This window comes from Danio rerio, chromosome 16 (genome assembly GCF_049306965.1).
Source record: "Danio rerio strain Tuebingen ecotype United States chromosome 16, GRCz12tu, whole genome shotgun sequence".
Lineage (NCBI taxonomy): Eukaryota > Metazoa > Chordata > Actinopteri > Cypriniformes > Danionidae > Danio > Danio rerio.
This window is the reverse complement of record NC_133191.1, coordinates 50,391,204-50,409,894: the sequence shown is the minus strand read 5'-3', so window position 1 is coordinate 50,409,894 and position 18,691 is coordinate 50,391,204. Positions and strand designations below refer to the sequence as shown.

The 18,691-nt window shown below is 36.0% G+C and overlaps 2 protein-coding genes across 9 annotated transcripts in view; both read right to left on the bottom strand.

Annotated features, from left to right (window-relative positions):
• The window catches only part of otud7b (OTU deubiquitinase 7B), a 52,588-nt gene extending 42,662 nt beyond the window's left edge, over nt 1–9,926 (bottom strand). For 7 of the 8 annotated variants that reach the window (XM_005158386.6, XM_021466757.3, XM_005158389.6 and 4 more), the window contains exon 1: nt 9,716–9,926. The gene's annotated coding sequence lies outside the window, so the exon portion shown is untranslated. 8 annotated transcript variants of the gene reach the window in all.
• An 862-nt stretch (nt 9,927–10,788) lies between these two features.
• Nucleotides 10,789–18,634, bottom strand: rbm8a (RNA binding motif protein 8A). The gene is given in 6 exon segments (NM_001013345.1): nt 10,789–11,176; nt 11,332–11,468; nt 14,686–14,822; nt 17,734–17,811; nt 18,037–18,096; nt 18,547–18,634. Coding segments are annotated over 6 exon segments (525 nt in total). The 5' UTR covers nt 18,614–18,634; the 3' UTR covers nt 10,789–11,130.
• Nucleotides 18,635–18,691: the final 57 nt, after the last annotated feature.

Genomic DNA, 18,691 nt, shown 5'->3' with positions numbered 1-18,691 from the left:
CCAAATGAAAATGAATGAATGAACGAATATTAGTTATGCCAGGAACTCAATACAAGCATCAGGTAGGAATATTAACACTAGAACTACCAATGCACTGTCTTTTTTTATTTAATAACTTTGATCGAATAAAAACACATAACGGCTAACAAGTATCTTAAATGTGTGTATATTTAATTCTAACATTGTTATTTGATTAAAACTACAAAACCCAAAAGAGTTCTAGATATTTCGACTTTGGATGGCCATAATGGTCAAACTAACTGCATGGATTTTATTGTACACTACTTTTTCAAAGTGCCTTTGAATATGCGTGCCTCTGTTGCCTAGCTTATTTCTGCTAACAAAATCTTTCTGCTAGCAAAAACATAATTTTACATCAGACATATGTTCAAAAACATCACACAAACAACTTTGCTTTCCTTGAGCTACACACCTTTGAGGGCAGTCAAGGAAATTGTATACAGTTAAAGGCTTTAAAGCAAAAAAAAAAGAGATCTTATTTTTAGGATAATTACTTCAAATATGACAACGAAAAATCTCAGTAGAAGCTTTAAATGTTAATATGACATGACATAAAAACTCTTATAGTCTTATTGAACTGTCAGAGTAACAGCTATGGCTATTTTAGTAGTTATAGTATTCTGGTAGTCATTTATTCATTCATTTGGCTTAGTCCCTGATTCGTCAGGGGTCGCCACAGCGGACTGCCAACAATTCCAGCATATGTTTTATGCAGTGGATGCTCTTCCAGCCACAACCCAGTACTGGGAAACACCCATACGCACTCGCATTTACACACCACTCAGACACTACAACCAATTTGGTTAATCCAATTCACTTATAGCGCATGTCTTTGGACTGTGCACCTGAAAGAAACCCACACCAACATGAGGAGAACATGCAAACTCCACACTGAAATGCCAACTGGGACTTGAACCAGCAACCTTCTTGCAGTGAGGCGATAGTGCTAACCCCTGAGCCACTGTGCCGCCCCCAGAATTCTGGTAATTCCAGTGTTAAATGGTCACACATAAATAACAAGCATGCACAGTGTTGCAAACTGACCCAACCCATAAAACGATTATTGAACAATTCCTGACTCCACTCATGAACTATGCTAGCATGCTTATAGGCATGTTTTCATCATTAACACTCTCTAAACTGTTAAAACAAGCCAGGATCAACAAGTAATGGAGCACAGAACTCCAGAGCACAGTCCACCTCTGTTCTTCAGTTTCAGGTGTGCTGTAAATAGAGTATGACTCAGAGGAAAAAGCACTAAGATCATGTAACTTTCAACCGGTTTACTGCAAATCATACATAAAACAACACACTTTTCTAGGTATTCCATGTGGCCTTTGCGTTTCTGAGTAAAGCGTAAATCAGAGTGAAAGACGTGCGTTTCAGGCTTTTTATTTACACAATAGCAGCGTTGTGGTGGTTTTGAAAATGCTAACTTTCTGAAATGGGTTCTGAAAAGTTATTTTCTCAACGTAAATGACATACTTTTGTAAATATTTGTGTTTCTTTCGAATACTCATTTGTGTTTGGTTTAAAGACAAACAAGCATTAACAACCAAAATAACAATGCCAGATTACACAACTGTATATTTGCAGTGTTTCTTCACAAAGTGACAATTACTGACCTGTATTGCATAACACAGTATTTTTAGCTTTCATATAGATGCATGTAAACAGAGTCCGTTTTGACACAGTTTACATCTATATGAGAATCTTTTGAAAAATGCAAGAAAACGTGTGTGTGTGTGTCCGCACGAGTTGCTACACAATATTTCGTTTCGGCATCAATATTGCATTGTGCGAATCTGCAAGAGTCACATCGCAGGATATGCAATGTTAAATTGTGATTATAATGAACCATAAAACAGTTCATTACACAAGTTGTGGAGTCATGTTTAACGATAATCTAATAGTGTGCAAGATTTTTTATTTAGATGCGCTTTAAGGCCTCTGTGTGGTTTCAAGCCAATTTAAACCGTTTGGACTATGGCTGTGCGATGAATCGAAATCGAATCGCAATTTTAAATGTTGCAATTAGTTAAAATCGCAAGAGGCTGCAATATAAAATGTGTGTACAAAAATAACGAATAACATCAGTTGTACGAAAATGTATGATTTTAAAAAGGAGACGTGGCACCCAACCCCACCCTTAACCCCAACCGTCATTGGGTGATAAACAAATAAACATACTACATTGTACGAATTGGATTGTACGAATTCATACAAATTAGCCACTAAATCAAAAAGTTACAAATTGCAATAAGATTGCGTTGGGCACGCAGACATGGTATCGGTTGGCGTAAACTATGCCACAATACACGAAAAAAAACGATTGAAACTTGTGTCACGACGTCCAAAATTGTTGACACGGCTTACAGATTATTGAGCTTGAATTAAATCGTAGATCAAAATCACAATTGCCGTCCAAAAAAAAAATAATAATAATAATTAAATATTTTCCCCAAATTGCACAGCCTAAATTTGGACACAAGAAAGTTTGCAGCTTTAACAAACATTAATTGCGCTTATTTGTACAGTGAAGATTTTGCAGTGTTGCTTTGCATTTGATTATTGAATCTTTGTATCCTAATACTGCACGTCTCCAGTGAAAACCATTTATTTCATCATTATCCGTTCTATTGTTTTATTCTATGTGTTAATTCAGTTTGTTTTGTATATTTTTTTTATGGTTTTTTATTTTATGCACCTACAAAATGATCTAATAAATGTTACATCATGAATTAATAGTCATCTTGTGAGATTATACTGCAGAAAAAACAAATAATGCAATGTTAGTTTTTTCCAATATTATTAAGCATACCTAGTACTAGTCTGTTTAGTACATAGACACATGGTTTCTGCTACATTCATTCTTCCATGGCAAGGCGCCACAGCAAAATTGATCCCGCCACGGCTACATTATAACTTCTCATTCAAACATTCAGTCGTGTTTTTTTTAATAGCAGGTGATTATCACACCAAAACGTATTAAAAGGTAAATGAATTATATCAGCGCGAACTTTTCTGTAACCGTAGTAGTGCTGTGCCTTACTTGTTTAACCCTTTAAGATTACGTGCTGACGAATTTACTGACAGGTGCGTGATGCGTGAGGCCAGCAAACAAGACGTATAACTGTTTCACTTCACTTCAGGACGCATTAATATCGCTCTGTAGTTTTATTGGAGACATTCATAAATATTCCTAGCAAATCTTATAAATGTTTAAGACATACTTGTTACACAAACACACTAAATCGCACTTCAGCAGCATTTATTTGAGACCGCACAAGAAGATCTGCGCTTGAGGGGGCGTGCAAGAAGTTTTGTGCACGAGCAGAGGAAATCTGCGCGCAAGCAAAGAGATTCGCATGCTGTAGGCATTACATAAATGCGATTTCGACTTGTAATACTGTGCTCATGACATTTGTCATTAAAATAACACCACGGGAAGTTGGTCTGCCACCACAGCTGGAAAAAATCCTAGAGGAAACACTAATAGACATATTCATGCATAGTTGATCGCATTCGTGATCAACCCCCCCCGGCACACACACAAACATCCAATAATTAGTCTAAAGCACTATGAATTAAAATAACAGCCTATTAAATGTATTACATCACAATGACTAATAAATGATTTCAAGGTTAGCAGGACTACATGACAATTAAAGTATTATAAGATCTTGCTTTAAACAAACCATGAAGTTCTGGACAATGAAAAGCAGCTATAGATACACCGTTTAAACTGTAATGGGGTGTGACAGGTTTAACTCCAACTAAACTGCATTTTTCTAATCATATGATAATTGTTCATGCAGCTTTTAAGACTTCATACTAATCTAGAAAGTGCATGGCATATCATTTTTTGTTCAGTGAACATGAACTTCCAAGAAGTTAAAAGAAACTGAAGTAGAAAAGTACAACATATTACCCCTCAACAAAGGCTTAATTAACGCTAAAGAGAACAAGAAATTTAATCTAGGCAAATGCAATTATCAAACATAATGTTGCTGATGTGTGGGTCTGTGTTAAAACTATGATGACTTATAGCTACTAAGATTCTCAAGGTCTACACAGAAGAAGAAAAAAAAACAAGCCAGAACAGTCTAAATCCCCAAGACTTTGTTTGCATGTCCTACTTTCATGTTTAGGGGTGGCTGCCTTTACTGAACAACAAGCTGACAAAAGAGCTTGTAAATACAGAGCTGAATAATTCAGGGCTGAGAGTAACCGTACCCACACATTGTAAGGATTCAAACCATGGCAGCAAGTGCCCACAGCTTTCATTTTAAGCGGGGTTTGGTAATGAGCGCCCCACACTCTGATATCTGTCAAATTCCTACAGAAAGAGCGAAGAAGAAAAAAAAAAAAGTAGGACAGTTAAATTCCATACAATTTCATGTACATGTTAAAAAAACTCTGCAGCTGAGCTGAGGCGGGTACAATACCACTGCAGAACATTTCAGCTGTCATTGACTGGTTGCAGCAATGTACATATAAACTATACAAGGAATACTTTTCTTATTCATGGAGTGGCCTGTTGTTTTCCAGAATAGTAGTTTTATACTTTACATTGACTCAAGAGGTGTAATGGTACAACAAAAAATGTTAATACAAATCTCAATAAAACATATACAGCTCTGTTTTAAACTCTGAATGGGTCCACTTTAATTAGAGACTTTTCAGTTTTGTGTACAGTGGTCCCTTGCTATAACGCTGTGCACCTTTAGTGGCCTTGGGATTTTTTAGTGCAATTTGACATGCTTATTTTTTTTTTACAGCGCATTGTTTTATTCCCTGATTGGCAGTAGACCATTGTCAATCAATCTACTCTATGTCTCCTGTACAGTACAGAATGCTTTAAGCTTGCCAAATTAACATAAATTGTCAATCGGTAGGAGTGCAAGTTACAACAAGGATACAAAAGGGGTTGTAACTGTCCGCAGCTAGATCATCGAAAAGGGGGTGACAATCCAAATGTGCAGCATCACTCATTTTAGAATTGTAATTATAAGTTTATATCAGGGTCACGCACACCACTGTCTGCGATGCTCAGCTACAACTCTGTTCATATTTCTGCCAAGCCACAGAGCGCCATTTTTAATAATTTCATTTTAAATAACATGCGATGTGCGCGCCCAGTGTGTGTCCAACTGTCATGTGCGAGGCGCATCCGATGTGTGCCCCCCTTAAGGATGGAGTCTGCTTCAGCTTTGTGGATCAGTGACTACAGGAAAAAGAATAGGATGCTGGACAAGGCATGAATCAGTTTAAGTTTCTGACAGTATGATAACCTTAGATAAAAAATATCAGTTTCACAATTTTACAGTACCGTGATTACTGCTGTAAAATAAGTTTTTTATGAAAACAACAAATTTCCCCCCATTGAAAACAATATACTTTATTTTAGGAAACATTGACTGCTGTCTTCATTAGTTTAAATAACACCGATTTCTTTACAATAAATAAAAACACATCAAAAACCCTTACACATACCTCAGGAACGGTATAACAGAACATTTTGGCGGTTTTAAAACCTTGACTTTTCCAAACCACGGTAAACCTTGAAACCGGTTATCGTCCCATGCCTATGCTGGACACCAACATCATCCGCACAAAAGCTAAAAAGCTTTATGAACCTTTTGCTGACAGCGATAAATATTTGTGCCTGACAACAGGTGACACGCTGTGTGCAAAATTGCCGCAACAGATTGTTTACGTTTGCTGTGAGGAATCATTTCAGAACGTGGGATAGTGAAAGTGTCACAGGTGGATGACGTCAAACTCCGGGTGCGTTTTCTTTTGTGTTTGCACGTCTTCATTGTCGTTCAGTCTGACTTTATGACCGCTGAGATCTTACAGCAGGGGTCACCAATCTCGGTCCTGGAGGGCCGGTGTGCCTGCAGGGTTTAACTCCAACTTGCCTCAACACACCTGCCTGGAGGTTTCAAGTATATTTATTAAGACCTTGATTAGCTTGTTCAGGTGTGTTTGATTAGGGTTGGAGCTAAAATCTGCAGGACACTGGCCCTCCAGGAACAAGATTGGTGACCCCTGTCTTACAGTGTGACATGGGAGCCATGTTTCTTCCAGTCCAACATGCTACAATCATTTAAGATCATAAAAAATCTCAGTGTAAGCCAGCCATTACTTTGAGCCAAGGATTTCTAATATGTATTGTTTTAGAGTCTACAACTAGGAGTTATTAGCACTAATATTAGCGTTATGGGCTCTATAGCACCACTTATGGGCTGTTTAGCTGATTTTTGGTGAGGATGTAGTGTGCCGGAGCACTACCATCTGAACAAATTTCAGTTCTCTAGGCCTTACGGTTTGGTCTGACGATAAAACTCTGCCAAAAAAAAAATAAATAAATAATAATAATCTTAACAAAAACAACAGAATTTCAGCTCTTCGCGCTTGAACCCCTAATAATTCTTAAATTACATAGACAATAATTTTGTCTGATTTATGAGTTTAGGTGTGACTACTAAGCATAATACTGTGCCCCTCCTGTCCAATAATTGGTAGAAAAAGACATGTATAGTTACTTTGGATAATAAACAAAGTCTCGCCCTTCATATTCTGTCCATTAAAAATATGTCCATAATTGAAACAATACATAATGCTATTTTGATCGCTTATCGCTATCAAATACTACCTTAAAACATGCACTAAATTTCATTTATGTAAACTACAGTTAAAAAAGTCAATTTTACTGCTAGTCCAAACTATTTGTTTCACAAATCTCAAGTTTTTTTGGGGAACAACTTTTATGTTCAATACACTTAAGTTTGTAAAAAACAATTAAGTTAATCGATTTTACATTTTACAAAATGACACCCATTAATGTATATAATTGTGACTTTTGTGTTTTTTTCTTTACTCTCATTTGATGCCCAGGCCCTGTGGTTCATCAACTGTTGGTTTAAACACTCTAACAAAGAAAGGCATGCTTATTTGAATATTTTATCAGTCAACTGCACGACATGTGATGTAACAACCCAACCCCTTCTATGTCAATTAAAACTAAAGTTGCTAGATGGCTGATGATGCAAATTTCTTAACAGTGCTGTTCCTTTATATTTGTTTACAAATAATTTATCTTAATACACTTGTATAGAACTTTTTAATGTGGCATTGTCACTGGCCTATGAACATTTCCTTCTTGTTGTTTAACTATTTTGTAACTGTAACAAGAGGCACATTAATCATATTTTTATATTAAAAGAGCTATTATAACATTATTTATCAATATGAGGATATTTTTGGATTCTTAGAAGATTTGGAAGTTAAAAATGTAATAGAGCAAATAGGTTAGGACCACTGTTATTGTTTACATCCCTCAAAATGGTCTATATCTTTAAACAATAGTAATATCATAGAGCAAATATGGTAATTAGTAAATATTACTGTGTATAAACACCTTCAACATAATATATTATCATTTGTCCAGCTAAAACTGCACAACAAATCTAATTATGATACAGAGAGATAGATTCTTCTTCTTCCTAATGAATATATATGTTTTATATTTTGGAATTGTATGATATTCAGCTTAATAATAGCAGGCATAAACAATACACTTACACATAGAGGAAAAGTTGGATTTATATTCAGATATTCAGACATTCTCTTTAATATAATTTCAGAAAAGCATTCTTAGCAAATTCTAAATACTGAAATCATATTATTACTACCATTAATCTTAAAATCATATTATTACTAGTATCATATTATTAAACTATTCCGTAACTGTAACAAGAGGCAATTTAATCAAATCTTAATATTAAAAGAGCTATCATAACATCATCAATTTGTGGATTTTTTTGTTTTATTTTTGGAAGCTTTGGAAATTAAAAATGTAATACAGGAAATAGTCTAGGACCATTGTTATCGTTTACATCCCTGAAAATGGTCTATATAATCAAATAATAGTAATATCATAAAGCAAATCTGTTTAATTAATAAATATTACTGTGCAAGTACACCTTCAACATAGAATATATTCATTCATCGAGCTAAAACTACACAACAAATCTAATTATAGTACAAAGAGACAGATTATTCTTCCTAATAAATATATTTGTAATATATGTTGAAAGTGTATGATATTAACCTCAACAATAACAGGCAGATAAACAATACACTTACACATAGAGGCAAAGTTGGATTTATATTCAGATATTCAGGCATTCTCCTTAATATAATTTCAGAAAAGCTTAGCAAATTAGCAAATTCTACATACTGAAATCATATTATTACTACCATTAATCTTAAAATCATATTATTACTACTATCATATTATTAAACTATTCTATAACTGTAACAAGAGGCAATTTAATCAAACCTTAATATTAAAGCAGCTATCACAGCATTATCAATATGTGGATATTTTTGGATTCTTGGAAGCTTTGGAAGTTAAAAATGTAATACAGGTATTAGGTCAGTTACTGTTTACATTCCTCAAAATGTTCTTGATCTTCAAATAATAGTAATATCATAGATCAAATTGTTTAATTAGTAAATATTACAGTGTATAAACATATATTTTCATTCGTCCAGCTAAAACTGCCCAACATATTCAATTACGGTACAGAGAGATAGATGCTTTTTCCTAATCAATACATTTTGGAAGTGTATGATATTTAGCTCAATGATGACAGGCAGATAAATAATACACTTACAAATACAGCAAAAGTTGGATTTATATTCGGATATTCAGACATTCTCCTTAAGAATATCATTTCAAAAATGTATTCTTTGTAAATTCTAAATACTGAAATCATATTAGCAGCTGATGACCATCAAAGTAAAACATTGTTTGGTCAATTAGAAAGTGATAATGTTGATTTGAAATTATACTTCCATGCTAATTCTGCATGAATATTCAAATTAGCGTGGTAAACAATACAGAGACAGTTAAATGAGCTAATGTGTGAATATAAAACCAACTTTACCTCAGTCACTTACACACAGTGGAAACGTATGGAACACACGCTGTATTCAATATAACGTTACAAACTATAAAACAGATGCTAATCAAATATGATTGACTGGTCCGCGTACAATACAGAACACACAGACATGACAACAAAATACCAGTGAGGCATGAAGGGTCAAGTGGAAGAAAGGAGAGACATGCTAGCATTTGATAGCCATTTAAACACAATTAAGTTCTTATTCTCTCAACATTTAAAACTGCACACTTCGTCCATCTCGAAAACTGTCATTGCTTGACCAGTTAGTTAGCAGCTCGGCTAGCAGACAGTATGAGTGTCTCCCAAAGTTGCTGAGGTACAAATACTGCGTTAGCTCAATTACTGTTACCAAATGTTCTCGTGCACAATTTAGAGCGACTGATGAGACTTGTAACAAACTTTTATGGTCTGTACACAGCTAGTTTATCTAGTTTCATCAGTTAAAGAAGGGTCAGTCGTGGTCCCCTCGGAGTGTCCAGCCTAAAACATGACCTAACGGCCAACTTTCCTTTATTAACGCTCTACTTTCACACAGTTTTTCAAAACATAACGTATAAACCGGAGCCAAACTATTGATGTAGAGGAAATAACAGACACTTTGCTTTCATCACAGACACTCAGGGGCTGGAGAAAATCGACCCGGTTCCGTTACAAAACGCTCGTGAGGGTTTTTCGGGCTCGCGGAGCTAAAGCTAATGCAGTTGCGCGCTTACCTCGAGCGGCCTCGCGGAATTTCTCTCTCATTTCCTCCCACTCTTGGCTGTTCGCTCGCAGAAAATACTTCCTCTTGGGTTGTGTGCTATTGTTGTGTTATGTAAATATCAAAGAAACGTCTTGCTTTTTGTCTTATAAAGACTTGACGACTAAGTACATTCTTACTCCCACAACAACAACGTCAAGGCGATACAAATCCGCCCATCTAAGGAAACTCAACTAGCCGTGTCGGCCAATCATCGAGCGAGTTGAGGTTGACAGGCATAGACGTGAGCCAATGACAGTTGGAGTTTCCTCATTAGCTCCGCCTTCAGGCTGTAAATGGCAAATGTGAGGAGAGAGTGGGATCTCAGTATTCCACGCTGGTTGGTTAGCCACATTGCACATGATGGGCATCGGTTAGAGGAGCCTATGAAAGAAAATCGGACCCGAGTGACAGTGACAAAGCAATAAGCACCAATTTTATTTAAGGGGACCGGCTTAGTCACGATGTGATTTGCTGATGCTGGAAAAACGTCATCATTATATTGTCTGGTTAATTCCACATGCTCCCCCAGCATGACCTCATGGGTTATTTTTGCTATGAGATAAGCAATCATTTCTGTGGAAAACAAGTGGTCTAAAAATTTCCTAACAGAGATGTGGCATTGTTTACTGAATAAAAGTTCTAGTAATAAATAATTTCATCAATTTTTAAACAATACAACACTCAATTTTAAGTAATGAACACATAATCAGCTACCAACATTAATAATTATATAAAAATTCCTAATCTGTTAAATCATACTTTGGAACGATAAGATTATTTAATATTTAGTTCAGAAAAGGCAAAGAGCATATGATGATAGACAACATTTTGAACTCAAGAAAAAAATATATTTTTAATTTCCTGCTAAAAATTGGACCAAAGTAGAAAACACCTCAGAAGAAACTTCATTTTACACATACAGTTTGTCGATTCAAGCTATTCATTCTTATACTAGTTAATTACTGCATATATTTGAGTAAACTGTAAGTATAACCTATTTTAAAAAGGTGCTAAAATGAAAAGCAGGACAGCAACAGATTTTAATCCAAATTAATTTATTGGAAATATACAGATCACTACTCACAACAACGAGTTTCAATGAGTGAATACATGTCAATCCACATACATTTTAAAGTGAACTTCCACTTTGTACAAAAAAAAAGTAAATAAAATGGTGTTGAAAATACCAACAGGTTTAACATGTACGTGTCAGCAACTTCATTAACAAAATGCCACCAGGCAGATGCTGAAAAACTAACAATTACGAGGAAAAAACCCACTAAAACCTTTATTTAAAGAGATACACTTCAATCTGACTCCAAACTGTGTTGAAAAATGATCCCACAGCGGCTGGGAAACAGACACCGGAGGCAAACAGGGGTAAAATCAGCGTCGCCGTCTGTCAGGACTCCTGCTGCGCCTCCTTCCACCCCTAGAGGAAAACACAACAGTCCATCAGTCATGTTGTATTACGGCCTGTATCATTACCAAATCCAATAGAAGACAAATCTCCAGTACAAATGAAGTTTGCGAGTGAAAAGGCCTGAGTATATAAATCCAGTTTAACAAGATAAGAAACTGACTCACCTCCTCTTGCTCTTCGGGGGTCCCCTTACAAAGCACCAGTCAACACTGATTGGTTGTCCCATAAGTTCTTGACCATTCAGACCCTCCATTGCAGCCTGTGCTTCTTTGTAGGTCTCGTACTCCACCAATGCATAGCCCTATGGGGAAAAAAATAAAAATAAATTAAGTTTCATTAAGTTAACTTTATTGAATGTATGTTTAACACTGACAGCTTCAAATAAAATACCACAACTGTAATAAATGTACAGATAAACAACATACAAAAATCATGAAAATAAAGTGAATGTTTTAAACTATGTATGAAAAGGGTTGCCTGGTTTTAGAACGGTCTCATGAGTCTTAAAACAGCCAAACTAAACATTTTATGCTTGAAAAAAACCTAGAAATACAACTTCAATAGTTATGAGTCACAGCAAATGATGAGAAACATCATAAGAAAACAAAATAAATAAGTTTGTTGTAGTGACAATCTGCAATATCAGCTTGCTTATTATTAAAGACAACAATTAGGATAATATCATAGACAAAATACTTCTAATGTACAACATTTAAACTCTCCAATTTATACAGTATGCCCAAGATATTATCATAATGCAAATTAACCAGTTCAAGAGTATATTTTTAATGGAACATGATTAGATTTCTTAGATATGAAAGTTTTGAATAATCAATACTTAATATGACATGTAAACAATGCAGACAGAATGAGCTTTAAAATTTATTATAAAAGCAAAATTCTAAAATGGACATCTCTGGACAAACAAAGCCGTTGCAACTAATGATCCGATGAGAAATTTCAGTAGGCTCCATAAGAAACAGCAATATAATCAAATGAAACACACAGTCAAGTCAAACTGTGTGTTCTGTATAAAACACCACCATCTGCTGGACAACATCGAGAACATGCACGATTTCTGATTCATCAATTCCTCTACATAAGAAAAATTATTTTTCCAGTAAGGGAAATCTACAACCACTTAGAGTTACTGCAAAAGTTTCCACCGGTCATATGAAAGAACTTTTTTCCCTCCTAAAGCAAATATATATTTTTTATACACAAACACATATACAAGTCTTTTTACTAAGGGTGTCACGATCCTCCAAATCCTCGATTTGATTACATTTTCGATTCTAAAGGCACGATTCGATTTTCTAATTTTTATGAATAATTAATTAATTAATGACCAATTAATTATTTGTAGCCTACCGTTTAAACTACCTGACCTGCATAGTCTTTGTTTTACCGATAAACAAATCATACAGTAAATGAATAAAGGCAAGATACACACATAATTACCACCTGTCAATCACTTTTTCTGCGGGACTCGTGAATAGGCAGTGATTGTGTCGTTATAATGGCATCTGTAAAAAAAGACGCACATCCAACAGGAACTAGCCAACAGTATCTGAGGTGTTCGCTAAAATGACTAAGTACAAGTGAGTGAAAGATTGAAGCAGTCCTCTGACTGCCTGGACCTGCTGTCTCGAGCGCATGGCTGTGTATGCGTCTGTGTCTGTGTGGTCACCTGATGTGCATTGTCAGAGGTAGAGAGGAAGGAGGGCTGCTCAGAAATGCTACACGCCACTGTGGATGTCAAATCGTTGTCATTCTAAAATGCCATTTAAAAACAAAGACAGTGTAAACAGGGCCTGAGTGTGTACTTTTCGCAAGCGGATTTGCAACGGGGGCGGGCGGAGGATCGCGATGCCGGTGTTGTCTATCGGACGAAACGTACGCAATACGTACATAGCAGAGCTTGCAAAACTGTGTTTTTTTTTGACAACACGAACGTTGTCAACATAACTCACTGGAAATCCTAAATGCTTACACACCGGCGACTTCATTGAAAGAGGAGAGGGTTTAAGTTCTGTCGACGGGTCTGCTGCTTCTGCAGTTTAACAAGCACTTCAACAAGCCTGTTTTTTCCCGCTTGGCAAGCCAAGCTGATGTGACATGGGGGCGTGGCAGCCTCAACGATTCTATTTTTTGATTCGATAATCGAAATTGAGCATAAATTTCGATCGATTTCGATTAAAAATCGAAATCGTGACACCCCTACTTTTTACCCAGACTATCATTACATACACTGACTTTATTATTTTATTTATTTATTCACTTTTATTATTAACTTTATTAGGTAGACCTGTCTAACTGCTCATTAACACATATTTCTAATTAGCCAATCACACGGCAGCAACTCTCTGCATTTAGACATGTTCAAAACGATCTGCTGGAGTTCAAACCGAGCATCAGAATGAGGAAGAAAGGTGATTTAAGTGACTTTGAACATGGTTGTTGGTGTCAGACGGGCTGGTCTGAATTTTTCAGAAACTGCTGATCTACTGGAATTTTCACGCACAACCATCTCTAGGCTTTACAGAGAATGGTCTGAAAAAGATCAAATATCCAATGAGAGGCTGTTCTGTGGGCACAAATGCCTTGTTGGTGCCAGAGGAGAATGGCCATACTGGTTCCAGCTAACAGTAACTCAAATACTGTTCAATTCTCTAACACACTTTACAACCGAGGTCTGCAGAAGAGCATCTCTGAACACACAACATGTCCAACCTTGAGGTAGATGGGCTACAGCAGCAGAAGACCACACTAGGTGCCACTACTGTCAGCTAAGAACAGGAAACTGAGGCTACAATTCACAAAGACACACCAAAATTGGACGATAAAAGATTGGAAAAACGTTGCCTGGTCAGACAAGTCTCGATTTCTGCTGTGACATTCGGATAGGTAGGTCAGAATTTGGCGTCAACAACATGAAAGCATGGATCCATCCTGCATTATATCAACGAATAAGGCTGGTGGTGGTGTAATGGCGTACAGGAGATTTTCTTGGCATACTTTGGGCCCATTAGTACCAATTGAGCATCGTGTCAACGCCACAGGCTATTGTTGCTGACCATGTCCATCTTTTTATAACCACAGTATACTCATCTTCTGGGAGATACTTCTAGCAGGATAACACTTTATGTCATAAAGCGTGAATCATCTCAGACTGGTTTCTTGAACATGACAATGAGTTCATTGTACTTAAATGGCTTCCCCAGTCACCAGATCCTCAATCCAATAGAGCAACTTTGGGATGTGGTAGAACGGGAGATTTGCATCGTGTATGTGCAGCCGACATATCTGCAGCAACTGTGTGAGGCTGTCATGTAAATATGGAGCAAAATCTAAGGAATATTTATATATAAAGTACCTTGTTGAATCTATGATATGAAGGATTAAGGCAGTTCAGAAGGCAAAATGTGGTCCAACCCAGTACTAGTAAGGTGTACCTAATAAAGTGGACTGTGAGTGTATATGCTACTGAACCAAAAAAGTAAAAAAGAAAATCTTACCTTAAGGTAACCGGTTCTCCTGTCCAAATTTAAATGCAAGTTCTTGATTTCTCCAAACTCTGCAAACTTGTCGTGGACATCCTCCTCTGTTGCCTCCTCGTGAACACCGGTCACAAACAGAATCCATCCTTCAACAGCTGAAATCACATCAAAACAAGTTACAATTGTTCAAATGCTTTACAATATCTTTTCCAGTAAACTAACAAATTTTCTTCTATCACTAAGGCAAGACAGAATCTGACAGAATATTTTTTTTAAGCTAAGGGCTGAAAACAAAAATAATTGTTTTTGTACAAAAGCGCAACAATGCAGATCAAATCCACAGTGGGTCTCTCTTACAGCACATCAACTGAAAGTTATAAAGACCTTATCTAAAATGTGCACAACATATTGATGGAACCATTACTAATGTTTTGGCAGTCTATAGTAAACTACTTACTAAAGTTATTTTTTCCCATGCCCGACTAATTAATACAGTATGAAAAATATGCAGGTCTCATCTGGTTCTGTGGCATTGTTTACATTCTGCTCTCCAACATGGCCGACTAATGACATGTTGTATGTATGCTCATATATAGTATGAGCATATGCAATACTAGATCCTTCTTGTTGAAGCCATGTCATGTTGTATACTTCCAATCAATGACAATCATACTGCAAATAAAAATGCCAACGCAGGGTTCAGAATGCTACAGTGTGAAATGTAAAGCAAGGCGTATGAGAACCCAGGATTATTTGTAAACCCAAAGTATATTCAATGTAATGTGAAGGGATAACATTCATTTATAAACAGTAGATTCAAAGACACTTTAAAGTACTATTATTTTAAAATCAAGCACATTTGTAATTTACACTGCCAGCATATGTAGCACCACAAAAGTCCTTACTGTACTAATTCACTTACACTTAATGCTTACATTAAAATAACAGTGTGATGACAAAGTTTTAATTGTGTCATTTAAAAAAAAAAAGTACTTGTTAAATTAAAAACAGCTGTTGATATGTAACTGTGTTTTCTGAAATATGGATGTTCATTTCAGTTAATTTTGCCATCCGCCGCTTGTTAACTGAATAGTAACGGTTAACTGGTCAGATTAATATTAAACTATGTAATCAAAAAAATGATGTGTCTATTTTGTGTCCGACACATTAAATATAGCATTTTAAAATACTAATTTATTTTAACATGTGAACAACAGCATACAGAACATCAGCACATCTTCAAGCACCTGCAGCATTTCCAACGGCTAGGAAAAACAGAATAAACTAAATAAAAAGAATCAAAAAATATTCCTGCCCTAGATATCTTTCACTTAAATGACAAGTTTAGAATACAAAATGAAAACACTGACTGAATCCTTTTTAAGAACCGGCAGATGTTGTTTGTCCAATCACGTTTTTTCTTCCGTTAAATAAAAATAGCAGGCTACCTAAAATAGATCGCTCCACAGAAAATATGCATCGGAACTCGACAACTGAAACTCTGCTTTTATTTGATTGGGAAAAAAAAAAAAAAACACGAAACTGACATAACATGCCTTTTCTGCTCAGAGTTGACCTTTTTCAACAGCGAGTACACAGCACACAACAGCTAAAATGTGAGGCGTGCAAGGCTCCGCAAAACGCTCAAGGCCCATTAGAAAACCATTCAAAAGATGCCGCTCTTAACACAAAAAGCGTGTTTGCTGTGATTGACTCCTTATGCAGCCAAACTTTTTAAATACATGCAATATTGTTTATCAGTTAAAAACACACCCTTTCGGTTAACGATTAATAAGAGTATCCCTATTCTGAAATGCTTATCTCTTAAATATTTAGCAAATTCTCATTGCTTTTTCATTCTATATTTGACAGCAGCACAACTGCTGAAATGACCCCATAGACTAATTTAATTCAAGCACTTCCAAGGATTAGTGTTAGTTTTGAAGAATTTTCCAGTCCTTGAATTTGTATGTCTGAAATTCAAGAAGAGTGGGAACCCTGAATATAAAGCATGAGGCAAGACAATAAAGTATTTATTTTGACATCATTTTAACTAATAACAAGCCCAAGTAGATTATACATATGCTGTGTGTCATTTGGATGCAGACTTCAAAGGTGAGTCCTCACAGGCCAAACAGAGCATTCTGAACTGAGATGATCTAGCCTACAAAGGACAGATCTCATCACCTAGAATTTATAATAAAATTTGAAATGACTTTTTTTTTATTGATTTAAAAACATATTTTAAGCAATCTGAAGGCAAAGCAAGGTTTACAAAAGCTGGGAGTCTAATTCCTTAAATCCAAACATGTAGACTTAAAAATGTAAACTGTCTATAACAGGGGTCACCAATCTCAGTCCTGGAGGGCCGGTGTCCCTGCAGGGTTTAGCTCCAACTTGCCTCAACACATCTGCCTGGATGATTCAAGTATACCAAGTAAGACCTTGATTAGCTTGTTCAGGTGTTTGATTAGGGTTGGAGCTAAAATCAACAGGACACCGGCCCTCCAGAAACAAGTTTGGTGACCACTGGTCTATAAAATCACTTTTTAGTAAGACGCAGCACCCTTTGAATACATCCTTCAGAGGATGCAGCCCATGAGTTCAAAATGTTACTTTTTATTGGAATTCCTTTGTTTCTGACATTGACTTGAAAAAATATGACTCATTCTAAATAGCTACTTGAAAAATAAGATAAAGGAAGTTTCATCTAGAATTATTCATTGTACATATCCAGTGAATACTCTCTTAGTAAGATTCCTTACTATGGGAAAATGTTTGGTTTGGCTAATTATAAAAAAAAGAAACTTTACATGGAAAAAAAAATCTTAATCTTTTTATCTTATTATGAAAATTTTATTTATATAAATGTAAATTTTCAAAACCAATACCTTTTTAAAAATATTTTGCTTAGTGCAGTATTACTTGAAACTAGTCAAAGGCTTTTTTTTTTGTATTTTTTTCTTCTCGATTCTCTTTATAATTTACTCTGATTGTATATTCTCAATTTAATAATAATAATAATAAAATATGCAACCTCTGAAATGAAATTAGAGTTACACTTACATCTCTGTGGTCCAGGCTCATCTCCATCCTGTTCTACTGTGTCATAGTCCTCTCTGACTCTAGATCTGGCTCCTTCCTCTGAGAAATAAAGCAGCAAACATAAGCACATGATGCATTAAGACGATCATTTAAACGCGCGCGCACGCACACACACACACACACACGCACGCACACACGCACGCACACACACACACACACACACACACACACACACACACACACACACACACACACACACACACACACACACACACACACACACACACACACACACACACACACACACACACACACAAAACTTACCAGATCCAAATCCACGACCTTTCCTCTTCTTGGCTTTCTCTTTTAACTTATGAATGCTCTCTGAAAGACAAAGAAAAACAATCATTCATAAGGGTCATGCTAACCTGTTAACAAACACACTGTATGTAACGTTACATTTTAAAAAAGAAAACTTTTACAGAAATGATAAATGACTGAATAAAAAGTGAAGAGAACATTCTTTAAACGCGACTACAACATAGTACTAATTTTCCATAAGTTTTGAATCTAAATCTGTATTATTAGTAGTCTTAAAACGAAGATTGGCCGTCAAATACATTATTCTAAGGCCAGAAAACAAAAACAAAGCTGAATCACTACAACGCGCGACTGGTTTGAATCAGCTAACTATTAGCATGCGCGCTAAGAAGACAAGGCCGTCAGAAGAAAACACGAGTATTGCACACATTCACCACTAGTAATATTCTGATAAAACATATAATCACATAAATAAAGATCTATGCAACAAGTAAGTGTACATAAAAACTGTACCATCGCCATCCTCGTCCATAGGAAAGTCTTCGCCTCCCGCTTCATGAAGATCCAGTACGTCCGCCATGATGCTTGCTTGTGAGTGAGAAGCGAGTGAGCGGCTGTGAGCATGCGCAGAACACTCTATACGACACTGCGTCACATT